General features: G+C 41.8%; 1 protein-coding gene across 1 annotated transcript in view; it reads left to right on the top strand.

Moving 5' to 3' along the window:
• dcc (DCC netrin 1 receptor) overlaps positions 1-13,099 on the top strand; it is a gene marked incomplete at both ends in the record, with an annotated part of 265,559 nt that overhangs the window by 128,115 nt on the left and 124,345 nt on the right. The window contains 2 exons of the mRNA XM_079290162.1: positions 832-986; positions 2,645-2,765. Coding sequence (XP_079146288.1) covers positions 832-986; positions 2,645-2,765 — 276 coding nt within the window. The remainder of the gene's footprint in view (positions 1-831; positions 987-2,644; positions 2,766-13,099) is intronic.

Here is a 13,099-nt window from a genome sequence, read left to right as displayed (position 1 = left end):
TCTCTTGTTCATGTGTTGTTTTGTGTATTTCTGTGCCTCCTCACTTCCTCTCTTGTTAATGTGTTGTTTTGTGTATTTCTGTGCCTCCTCACTTCCTCTCTTGTTTACGTGTTGTTTTGTGTATTTCTGTGCCTCCTCACTTCCTCTCTTGTTTACGTGTTGTTTTGTGTATTTCTGCAGTGCCTCCTCACTTCCTCTCTTGTTTACGTGTTGTTTTGTGCATTTCTGCAGTGCCTCCTCACTTCCTCTCTTGTTTACGTGTTGTTTTGTGTATTTCTGTGCCTCCTCACTTCCTCTCTTGTTTACATGTTGTTTTGTGTATTTCTGCAGTGCCTCCTCACTTCCTCTCTTGTTTACATGTTGTTTTGTGTATTTCCGCAGTGCCTCCTCACTTCCTCTCTTGTTTACGTGTTGTTTTGTGTATTTCTGTGCCTCCTCACTTCCTCTCTTGTTTACGTGTTGTTTTGTGTATTTCTGTGCCTCCTCACTTCCTCTCTTGTTTACGTGTTGTTTTGTGTATTTCTGCAGTGCCTCCTCAGTTCCTCTCTTGTTTACGTGTTGTTTTGTGTATTTCTGTGCCTCCTCACTTCCTCTCTTGTTTACGTGTTGTTTTGTGCATTTCTGCAGTGCCTCCTCAGTTCCTCTCTTGTTTACATGTTGTTTTGTGTATTTCCGCAGTGCCTCCTCACTTCCTCTCTTGTTTACGTGTTGTTTTGTGTATTTCTGCAGTGCCTCCTCACTTCCTCTCTTGTTTACATGTTGTTTTGTGTATTTCCGCAGTGCCTCCTCACTTCCTCTCTTGTTTACGTGTTGTTTTGTGTATTTCTGCAGTGCCTCCTCAGTTCCTGAACTACCCGACCAACACGTATGCATACGAGTCCACGGACATCGAGCTGGAGTGTGCTGTGACGGGAAATCCGCCGCCGACTGTTCGCTGGATGAAGAACGGAGAGGAAGTCATCCCCAGCGACTACTTCCAGATAGTGGTGAGTCACAGCAAACCCAGAAACTACACAGATATTATCTAGATTCACATCTAAAAGAAACTTTGAATCAGTATGTGGAAAATACCTCCACAGAGTTGGTGACAGTAAAGAATATATATTGGAATCCACACCTTCAAATATACATCCATATAGGATTGATCAGGAATCAATATATTGCAAATAACTATATTACACTATATTATAAATCTGTTCATACGATGTTGTTACTATTGTGATGACGACTTTACTTTTCTTCAAAAGACAATAAACTGTAAGACACTAATTCTTGAAACATCATTCATGAACCTAAATATGAAGTCACTCAGATAATGAGCAGTAGACATATCCTGCTGTCACTTGTTCATCATTATTATTGTTATCAGTTTGTTTTTGATGCGGATAGCTAATAACTCAAACTCAACACTCAACAACAACTTATTTGTTATGTATCTTGATACATTCAGTTTGTCGCACTTTCTACAGCTCAATCACCTCACAAGTTTCTCTTTTCAACACAAATACTGTTTTCTAATTTGCTTAATGTTTTTATTTATTTTTTGATAGCGGTTATGCTAGCTACACGAAGATTTAAGATCATAGAATAATACTTGCATTGATTATAAATAACCTACAAGTCCATGTGTAATAAGTAAATAAATGTAATTTTTCAAAAATGACATGTTAGAGCTTCAAAAGAGGAGAGGGTACATATATCAAATTAAAAGTGTACACGAAACGTATGCTTTCCAGTAAATTAGCAAATATTACAAAGGAACAAATTGACAGTACCTTAAAGCTGGCCACACAATGCTCACATTGAAGAAACCAGTGATAACAAGCTCGATGTTGCCAAGTTGCCATGTCAGCAACACTGACAGCCTGTTCCTTCAGTCCTCCCTCCAAAGCCACTCCCAGAAAATGGTCCCAATGAACGGGCCTCAACTTATTACAGTCCTGCAACGGCCACAGACTCCAGATACCTTTTTCTTTTTTTGTCAGAGCATTGGGTTTATTGATTGATGTCAGCATGTAATGAGAATTTTAAATTTCAAATATGACAAAACAAACGATTGAGAATAACATTCCCAAAAAAATGAAATAATACATAATAATAGTACATTTGTTAGACAGAGAAAGGAAGAGCATTAGGGTGGTGTGTACATGACTCTTAATCTGACATTATGACAAAATACAATATTCTGGATATCGGTTCTAATCCGTTATCCCATAATCTGCTATAAAGAGATAACACACACACACACAGTCGTGGTTTTGTCACTTTTGACTTACATTCATTTCCTGGAGAGTCAACCTAACCCTTACCGTAACCCCTACCAAACCCTTACCCTGACCTAAATCTAACCTCACCCTAACATTAAATCAAGTCTTTACTCTAAAATGTCAAAATTTACATATACGTAAAATTGTCCCAATTTTGTCCCAAAAAAGGCATGGTCCCCACATTGTGAATGTGTGATAAGATTTGAGTCCCCACAGGATCGGATTAACCCACCCACTCACCCCCTCACTCTCTTCCCCTTTTTTTGTGATGGTTTTTATCAAATGTGTTGTGTGTTGTTAGTTTAACGGTCTAAGCCAGGCTTTGGGATATATATTTCAAAGCCTTTATTGACATGTTGAATGTGTCTGTTATTCAGGACGGCAGTAACCTGCAGATTTTGGGTTTGGTGAAGTCGGATGAAGGATTTTATCAGTGTATAGCTGAAAACTCAGCCGGCAGCTCGCAGGCGATGGCTCAGCTGCTTATCCGAGAGCCAGGTAGGAACACACACACACACACACACACACACACACACACACACACACACACTCAGCTGATACATGTGGTGTCCCTGTCACCTCTCATTGATAAAAAAAACAAAGCAACCTGCTATCATCACCTGTTGTCTCCATTCCTGTCGTGACATAATTTCCTCTCCGGGCTCGCTATATTTCCTGAGACATTGCATCTGCACATCTTAAGTTGCAGCTCTCTGGGGTCCGTTTCATTCTCACGTCGTGTTGCAGTAGTCAGTCTTGTAAATCAATAAAGTCTTGTTTACATATAATGTGAAATCCAGAACATGAGCAGAGCATAAACTCCGTCCTGCTTGATTCTGCGTGACTGTGACATGATGAATTTCCTATTATGTTCAGAAGTTCAGATAGTACATTGTTCTGACAGCAAAGTAGGTCGTTTTGAATATGTTCCGATTGGATTGTAATGCTTATAGTGCAATTCACATGTGCAATCAGACCATGATGAGAGTGATCTGGCTTGTTAACTAAAGAAGATATACCACTGAATGAGATTGGATTCATCAAAGGACAAACATTTACTGTCCTCTAATGAGGAATACTGGAAAGAAAATAAAAACATATAATAATAAGTATAATAATAATAACAACTGTATTTACATAGCCCTTTTAAAACAGAGTTTACAAAGAGCTTTGACAGACAAAGCAGCAAAAACAAGGCAACAAAACAACAGAACGCTCATGAGCCTAACAAAGCCAGACAGACGAAGGTAAACCCTGATAACACAGTACAATAGATGACACAATGAAACCAAGCGATACTATACAAATAAACTAAGAAATAAATGAAATAAATGAAATAAATGAAATAAATGAAATAAATGAAATAAATAAATTAATTAATTAATTAATATAAAATTAATTAATTAATTAATTAATGAATAAATAAAATAAAATAAAATAAAATAAAATAAAATAAAATAAAATAAAATAAAATAAAATAAAATAAAATAAAATAAAATAAAATAAATAAAATAAACAATTTCGTAAAATAAAATAGTAATATTAATAATAGAACAAGGCAAGATTGTTACAGAAGACACAAGTTATATTATGAAGGTTACAATACGAGTTTTGCAAGTCAAACGAGTTATATTATTATAGTATCTGTTATTGAAGTGATCATTTGAGTTAATTGAGTGATAATTAGGAGTTAAATTCTGTAAGTCATAAGTACGAGTTATTGAGTTCTTAATTATGTGTTTTTGAAGTCAAAGCTAAGAGTTTCTTAAGAGATAATTAATTAAGTTTTGTATGTCATAATACCAGTTATTGAAGTCGTAATTTGGTGTTATTGAAGTAAAGGTTATCAGTGATGGAGGTAATGATTACGAGTCAACAAAGTGATAATAATCACAAGTTAAAGGCACAAGTAGGATTTGATTTGTGTGAGAACACAACCCCAGATCTACTTTGGAACGAGCTTTGCCCGCTCTGAGTTTCGCCACTTGTTGCTGTTAGCCTTTTTCGTCTGCGCTTGTCTTGCCATTTTCTTAACTTCCTCTTGGCATGCGTGCCAATTAACGGGCACCTGGTCGAACACGGCTGAATAAAAGAGAAAAGAGAAAAGGACGAAGAAGAAGAAAGCAGGCTCTCTGCAGATACAGACACCACCACACACTCCCAGTGATTACAGAGAGGGACTGTGTGCCCTTACATTAGGAAAGTCATACTTACATGAATCAGGAGTCGTACATATGAGTTCTGGCATTAGTCCTAATCAAAGTAGATCATAACAAGGACCATGTCTGAGCAGACAAAGTGACAAAGGACAAATGAGGACAGGTCGACATTGTGTCATGTGCTTCCATACTTGAATGACATCACAAAATGTGCTTGAGCTCTACCATCGAGCCGTGATTCACCGAGGAGGAAGTTCTCCGTTCTGATGTTTCAGTCCGACTGAGTCACAGCTGAGAGAACAGCCGGAGTCTGGATTTGGCTGTTTGTTTGTTGTGTTGTTGTTTGTGTTTGGGTTACAATTCAGTTAGTCATGTGGTCTGCCAGCAGCAGTTACCACCATCTGACACACAGACACACACACACACACACACACACACAGACGTGCTCAGCCAGTTTGCGGAACATCTGAGTCAGCGCGATAGAATCACTCTGCATCTAAATGGACCAACAGCTGTGTGTGTGTGTGTGTGTGTGTGTGCGAAGGTAAAAAAAGGGCAAGAGACATTGATTGCAGTTCTATTCACACTGTATATGATCATGGTTGTGATCCTGGAGGACCTTGTTCATGTGAAACCCATGATTCATATTCAGTGATATCCGTAGACAATAATATCGTTGTTGCTGTTTTCTGTCGGTGCAAAGTCACCACTTCCTTCACCTCTTTCACATTAAGAGCCTCCCAGCAGTTTGAGGGGGCGGAATCTCTTCCCCTCTCTGATATGCTTTTATTGTGAAACATGACGAAGATGAGCCAATCACAATGAGTGATTCAGAAAGTGAAAACAGTGTTTCTGTTCAAAAGAGCAACTCTTTGGATACATGACATACTATTTATCTACCTGGCTGACAATCATGTGTCTAAGCTAAAACAAGTAACTGACCAACCACCTAACTCACTAACCAACCACCTAACTCACTAACCAACCACCTAACTCACTAACCAGCATTTTAATCAAACCTGGTCTTTCTTTCGCTCCTTCTCTTTTGTCTCTCCTGTCTTTCTCTCTCTCTCTCTCTCTCTCTCTTTTTCTCTTTCTTTCTTTCTCTCCCATTTCTTTCTCTATCTCTCTTTCTTTCTCTCCTTTCTTTCATTCTCTCCCCTTTCTTTATATTTCTCCTTTCTTTCTTTCTCTCTCTCTGTCTCCCCTGTAATCACTGTTCAGTGTGTTGCCTACTCCCCTGAGCCGGTGGCACAGATGGCAACACACACGCAGAGACATTAAGAGGGTCAGATGGTTGGTGTTATCGCTTGGTTACTATCGCCACGGGAACCGAGCATCCCAGCAGGCTAGCACCGGCCAATCAGATATTCCCACGAGAAATCACAGCGGGGTGTGTGTGTGTGTGTGTGTGTGTGTGTGTGTGTGTGTGTGTGAGATTGTCAGCATACCACCTTGTTACCCTTGATGATGCCAGGCCTCTTGATACTTGAAGTGACTCTTCACACACACTCAGACAGAAAATGCCTCTCTCCCCCCCCCACACACACACATACACACAACACACACACACACAATTATACTTGCATACTTAAAATCTCTCCAACATACATTTACACAAATGTATCATTCACTCAGGTCAAATGCCAGCACAAACACACACGTACACACACACACACACACACACACACACACACACACACACACACACACACACGTACACACAGTGTGGCATCAGTGTAGATTGGTTTCATTAACGCAGAACACATGCAGTTGGTGACGCTCACCTCTTAACATCTCACATCGATTTTGTTCTTTGTTCAGGTTTTCTCCTTTGTTGCTGGTAACGTAATCCATCACTTACCAAACAGCCAGCTCAGCAGAACAGGCTGTTGTAGTCAATTCAACGAATGATAGCGTCATATATTTATTCAATCGACATGACAGATGTTAAGATAACCGCTCAGAGGCCACACAAGCTTCTGTGACGACTGAAAATGGCCGTAGACAGGACGGATACATCAGTTCACTGCTGATTAGAGCAAAACATGATCACTGATCTGCATTTGCACCTTCAGTGTTTGAGCTTTATTTCACTTGGTCCGGGTTCTGGTGTTTTCTGGGCCTCCCTTCTCTCCAGCGGGGCCCCGGCAATATGGCCTCGGTCTCGAGTGGCGTGGCTCGCAGCAGAGACTGGCCGAGCGGCGAGGAGAAGCTCATGCTCCTGGCTCCTGGAGGAGGAGGAGCAGCTTCTCCACAGAGCTCTCCTGGGTGTCTGTGATTGGCTGGTCTCTGGCGGAGGCCACGCTGGAGTCTGAGCTGAAGGAGTTTCTGGTTTTGTCTGATTATGTGCAGAATCCGAACCCGGTGGCACCGATGACAAACAACGAGTATAGCTATATAGAAAGAGCCAATCTTCTCTCTCATGGTCTGTTAAATTGAGACCGTTCCATAACCAGTTGAGAGTTCCTCACAGTAACTTTAAGAATACTGAAACCAATCATTTCAATCCAGTCTATAATAAAGCGGTGTGTGTGGTCTGGTGTGATAGAGACAGAGAGGTAGAGAGAGGTTGATGGTGTGTATGTGAATACCTGAACAAAAGACATTACCCCCTTTTCTCTGGCCTCTCTCTCTCTGTTTTACAGTCTCCTCAGTCCTCTCTTGCCCCCGCTGCAGTGCGGTTTCAGTTAAATCCTGGTCTGGATCTGATCTGAAAGCTGGATCAGGATTTAAACCCTTAGACCACTGATCTGATGTCAGTCTGTGGTCTCATTGTGTCCTTCACCTTCTCTTCATGTCTCCGCCCCCCCCCCCCCTCCGTCCCATCCCTCTGCTCCTTTCTTCTCTTTACTTTCATCGGTCACAAAAAAATTAGCCAGGTGGATGAATACCGGGTGTGTGTGTGTGTGTGTGTGTAAAGGTCTGAATTGCAAATGTATAAGGCTGCTTGAAGGTCAGGACACACACACACACATCTGTCTATCTGTCTATCTGTCTATCTATCTATCTATCTATCTATCTATCTATCTATCTATCTATCTATCTATCTATCTATCTATCTATCTATCTGTCTGTCTGTCTGTCTGTCTGTCTGTCTGTCTGTCTCCCTCCCTCCCCCTGTATTACTTCCTGTCTTGTTCACATCTCTGGTCACTTGGTCATTCGGTTGTTTGGGAATTGGTTTCTTTTTTTCTTTAATCATATCTTACCCCTTCTTTCTTTCCTTATTTGTATTATTTTTCTTGTTTCCTTGTTTCCTTCCCTCCTTCCTTTCTACTTTCCTTCTTCCTCGGGTAGCTCAGCCAGGTTTGTAGCAGTGTGTCTTTGATTTGTTTCTGTTGGCCCTCAGTGTCCCGATCGAGTGTCTTTACTCTCCGACACTCTGTCCTCACTTGTCCTGTCTTTGTTTCATTTATCTCTCTCGTCTTTTTGCCGTGAACCGGTCATGTCATTTAACCTTCTCATTGTCTGATTCACAAAGCAATATAATTGCTAATATGATATAGTCATTATGATTTACTTGGACTTCTGTTGGACTCAGACATTTCCTTCTTGACCTTTCGCGGAAGATAGATTGAGTGGAACTATGATGAAGTTGAAAATGAAATTAGTTATTGTGCGTTCCGTTATCATGGCGGCATTATCATGTTATGGTTAATAATGTTTCCATCTGTATGACCAAGAGCCTGCATGACCACTGTATTCTTCTTTATTGATGCTCAGTTTCAACATCTTTCCAGGAGGATATTTGACATACTTGTAATGGTTCCAATATGCCAAAGAAATGACAAATACAGGCTGATAAACACAGAGGGGCCCAAGATGTAGCCCACAGCTAACTCACTGAGGAAAACAATGTATGGTGAGACATAAGAATACAAATTAATTAAAACATATTCATTTCTCTTTTTGTCTCGCTTTCTTTTCCTCTCCTGTTAAATTAAGCATTTCCGTTGTGTTTTTAAAATCGTATCTTTATTTTATTCTTTTCATGCTCTCTTCTTATGTTCGAACACCCCTGATGGAAGTTGACGTCCACAGAGAGAAGAGAGAGAGAGAGAGAGAGAGAGAGAGAGAGAGAGAGAGAGAGAGAGAGAGAGAGAGAGAGAGACATCCTAGATTGTTTTAAGGAATCTGGAGGAGAAGAGGTAGAGGGAGGATCAGGATGGATGGAGAAGGAGAGACTGAAAGAACAGATGAGGAGGAGGAAGAACAGAGAACGATGAAAAGGGCCGAGAATAAGAGATGACAAAATGAAATCACCCCGACACAACTCTGTGGAAAAGATGGAGGGAGAGCGAGACGGAGAGGAAAAACAAGAGAGTAAGCGACGGGAGGGTCAAGCGAAGGGCAGGGCGAGTAAAAGAGAGAGGAGGAAGTGTGTCAGCCATGACAGATTTGTATTCCAGAGTAAGCGTCTGACCTTACACACACACACACACACACACACACACACACACACACACACACACACACCTTATCTCTCACACACAGAGAAATGCTTTACTCCGTCACCTCCACTCTCTCTATACACACACACACACACACACACACACACACACTTTACTCTATCCCCGCTTTACAACAGGAATGTGTGTGTGCGTGTGTGTGTGTGTGTGTGAGAAGGGTGGGGGTTTGGGACTCTGTCTGTTGCCATGGTGACGGCAGCCTCCTCTCATCTCCCATCCTCTATCCTGTGAGGACCTGATGATGATGATGATGTGTGTGACAGGTAAAGATACATATTAAGTGTTTGCCTGAGAGCACAGAAAAGAAGACCAGTGTGTGTGTGTGTGTGTGTGTGTGTGTACTCTTTTTATTATACCAAAACACACTATGATCCCTCTCCTGTTATTACATTTATTGAGTGATTTGATGAAAATATTTTATGATCCCATGATCAGAAAACAAAAAGAGATAATTCTCTAGAATGTAAGAAAGCAAGTGTTGTTTCTCTTCCTGTGAGCGTCCAGACTGATGGATGAGTCTGCTATGATGCTGCATTCATGCTCAATGCTTGTATTGGATAAAATGACCCCTGTAATCGGAAGCCAGCCTCTGACCGCACGGCTCACTGTTGTTCTCACTGTTCATGGCTTTACCGACGAAAGAGTTACACATTATTTGTGTATAACACATGTAATCAATTTGTATGTAATCCTGAGCCACGGCCGGTGATTTAGTTTAAAGAGTCCGCGTAGGGAGGAGGTTGCGCTTGACCGAGGGGTCAAACAAACAAAGCGCTGTATGAAGACATATTTAGCTCTTGTATAATAGACCCTACAATTTAGCTTTCATAAGCAGTGTGTAAACAATAACAGTAGCTAAATTCCGAGCAGGAAGTGCACCAAAGATTGTGACAGCTTTTCTTTGCTGAACACAGCACGCTGCTAAAGTTGATAAATGGTAAATGGACTGGAGTTGTACAGCGCTTTTCTAGCCTTCTGACCACACAAAGCGCTTTAACACTACATGTCGTCATTCACCCATTCACACCCATTCATACACTGATGACAGGGGCTGCCATACAAGGTGCCACCTGCCCTCTTTCTGCGGCTCTCCATGTCCCTCCTCCTCCTGACAGACAGGTTTTGAGTGACCGACAGGTCCCGGTCTGACTCTCTCCCACGCCTCCAAAACAACAAAACAAATCAAAACACGGCAGCATCGCGCTGTCTGCCGGGTGTCATTTCAATTTCATTTCAATTGTCAGTGACGATTGTCAGTGACGCCCAGATACATCTTCAAAGCACCTGAAGAGGATGCATTTAATAAAATCCTGCTCAATAACACCTGTTTGATATGGAGAGAGAGATGGGGGGGGGGGGAACAGAGTGTTGCACCAGCCTTTGAGATTCATACTAAAGTATATCTTTCTATCTATATATACACATGGATATAGAATATAATAGACTAAGTCCAATGTATATATATGGTCCAGCATCATAGATCATGAGACCAGGTCCTGGAGACACCTCCTGTAGCAGGAAGTACCTGAGAAGAACTTTTGAGTATTTTGCATGGTGTTTATATTTCTGTCCGTGTCAGCATCACAACTGTGAGAGATGCAGAAAACTCTACAGGTGTGCAGTTATGTTGAGGTTGAGTTGGAAGATGGACGTGGTTTTTTTTTGTCTTCTTCTTTTTCTTTTACGGTTGTCACCGTCAGCCCATACTTTCTTGCTGAGAAGTTTGTGGGGCCACCAGCATATTTTATGATTCCACTGCTCACGTTAACGAATGCAGTCCTCTGGAATCATACAGCGGCATGTTTTATTTAATAATATCAACACTGTCAGTGATTTACACTGGCATGCATAGACTGTCAATGAGAAATACATTTTTACTGTATTATTGTTTAATTCGTCCCATTGGCTTTATATGAAGTGAAACAGTATTTTTTCTACCTTGAAGTGTTCTTTTGGAATGTTCTGAGTGATTCTCACTGGATTGGTAAATGTTGTTGTTTTAGAGGCTCTGTCATTATTTTCTGGCAGCTTATATGTCGGGTGAGGACAAATACAAATGCATAGAATGTCAGCAAAGCTGAACCAAAATCAAATTGGTAGAAGATTTCAGCTCCACAATATGCAACGTAGTAATATGCCTCATGTTGTTTCAAGCGGCGTCCTGAGAAGTCATCGAATGTCACTAACGTTATTCATATGATGTTGGCGGTCTGTTTTGGTTCACTGCTTTAGTTTGGCTTCCACCCCCCAAGTTTCTTCTCATAATCATAATCTCCCATCAGATCAATCTTCCCCTCTCTGCCATAAAAATCTCTCTCGCTCTGCATACAAACCCACGACGAAGTGAGAGGGAGAGACAGAAGGCGGGAGGAAAATATTTATCTCCTCTCCCAGCAATTTTTGCGACGTCGGCCTCTATTGATCTGAGGAAGTGGAAGGTCATCCATATACTGTGTGTGTGTGCTCGTCCTCGCCTATCGATTGGTTAGAGGTTGGAGTTTGTACCTCGCCGCCTACACCTAAACCTGCCACCCCGCTGTGTGTGTGTGGGGGGGTGAGTGTGTGTGAGAGCGTATGGGTGTGTGTTGTCACTTCCAACATTGATCCCTTTATGATGAAACACCTTCCCATCAGCCCCTTCATCATCACTCAGCAGGAGGAAGAAAAAGGAAGTGTGTGTGTGTGTGTGTGTGTGTGTGTGTGTGTGTGTGTGTGTGTGTGTGTGTGTGTCTGTATGTCCTCTTCACGTATTGAACGAATCCCGCTGTTCAAAGAGTGCAGAGTTCCAACAAATGTTAAAAGACAAATTATTGTTTCACTGGCTCTGTTTTCAAATTCGACGGAGTTCAGTTGCTCTCTGCAGCTCTGGAGGTTCATCCATCACAGCCCCTGCTCATTTGTCCCGGGGCTGTGGATAATTCCTGGACACCTGCAGCTCGTGGCTTGTAAACTCAGGGCAGTGGGTAATCCCTGGACGGCTGCATCTTGTGCTCATTTAGACAGAGCGGGGGCGGGGGGGGGGGGGGGGGGGGGGATCCTGGATGACTGTAGCTTTATCTGATTTATACAGCAATGGATAATTTCTGGACACCTCCAGCTTCTGCTGGTTTCTACGAGGTAGTGGATCATTGCTGCACGACTGCAGCTCGAGCTCATTGTTGGAATGCTGTTAAGCATTCCAACTATTGTTATCCTGTTTCTTTATTGTTGGAATGCTGTTAAGCATTCCAACTATTGTTATCCTGTTTCTTTATTCAACTTCTTCTATTTCTTCCGTGCCCCTCTTCTCCTCCTTCATTTTTTAAGCTACAGAAACCGTTCAACTATTAAAATGTTCAGCTCTTTCACCAGAGGGGTGCTATGACTTTTCATATTTCTAACCTTTAAACTTTTTGAATTATTAAGCTTTTTATTTTCAATAGGATCTCTATGGAGAATATTTTCAAATGGCTTCAGGCACACAGGTGTTTCCGATTGAGCCAATTAGTGATGTTGATAAACACACAGACTCACACACACCCGCACATACACTCCTCTCTCTCTCTCTCTCTCTCTCTCTCTCTGTGTCAGTCATTCAGGTCTTAGGGATCTTTAGAGGTGTCTCTCTCTCTCTCACTCACTCACTCATTCTTTATTTCTTCTCTCTCTCTCACTCACTCACTCATTCTTTCTTCTCTCTCTCTCTCACTCATTCTTTCTTCTCTCTCTCTCTCACTCATTCTTTCTTCTCTCTCTCTCACTCATTCTTTCCGCTCTCTCTCTCTCTCTCTCACTCATTCTTTCTTCTCTCTCTCACTCATTCTTTCTTCTCTCTCTCTCACTCATTCTTTCTTCTCTCTCTCTCTCTCTCTCTCTCTCTCTCTCTCACTTTCCCCTCTCTCTCTCGCTCTCACTCATTCTTTCTTCTCTCTCTCTCTCTCACTCATTCTTTCCCCTCTCTTGCTCTCTCTCTCTCTCTCTCTCTCTCTGAGTGGAAGGAGGTGTGCGGAGCTGCAGGAGCGGAGTTTTGAGAGCGATAATTAACGATTTTTCTACATTTTTCTTCACTGGCTAATGTTGGGTATGATAGTGTAGGGGGGTGTGCAGGGTTCAGGGGGTTTTTTTTTTGCGTACTTTTATCAGTTTTTTTGGGTCTTTTTGAGCGGAGTGCAGCCGGGCAGCAGGGCTGTCGGCGTGCTAAACGCTAGCATGCGCCTGACGG

The sequence above is a fragment of the Melanostigma gelatinosum genome, assembly GCF_949748355.1.
Source record: "Melanostigma gelatinosum genome assembly, chromosome: 18".
In the NCBI taxonomy this organism is placed as follows: Eukaryota; Metazoa; Chordata; class Actinopteri; order Perciformes; family Zoarcidae; genus Melanostigma; species Melanostigma gelatinosum.
This window is presented reverse-complemented; position numbering and strand designations above follow the sequence as displayed.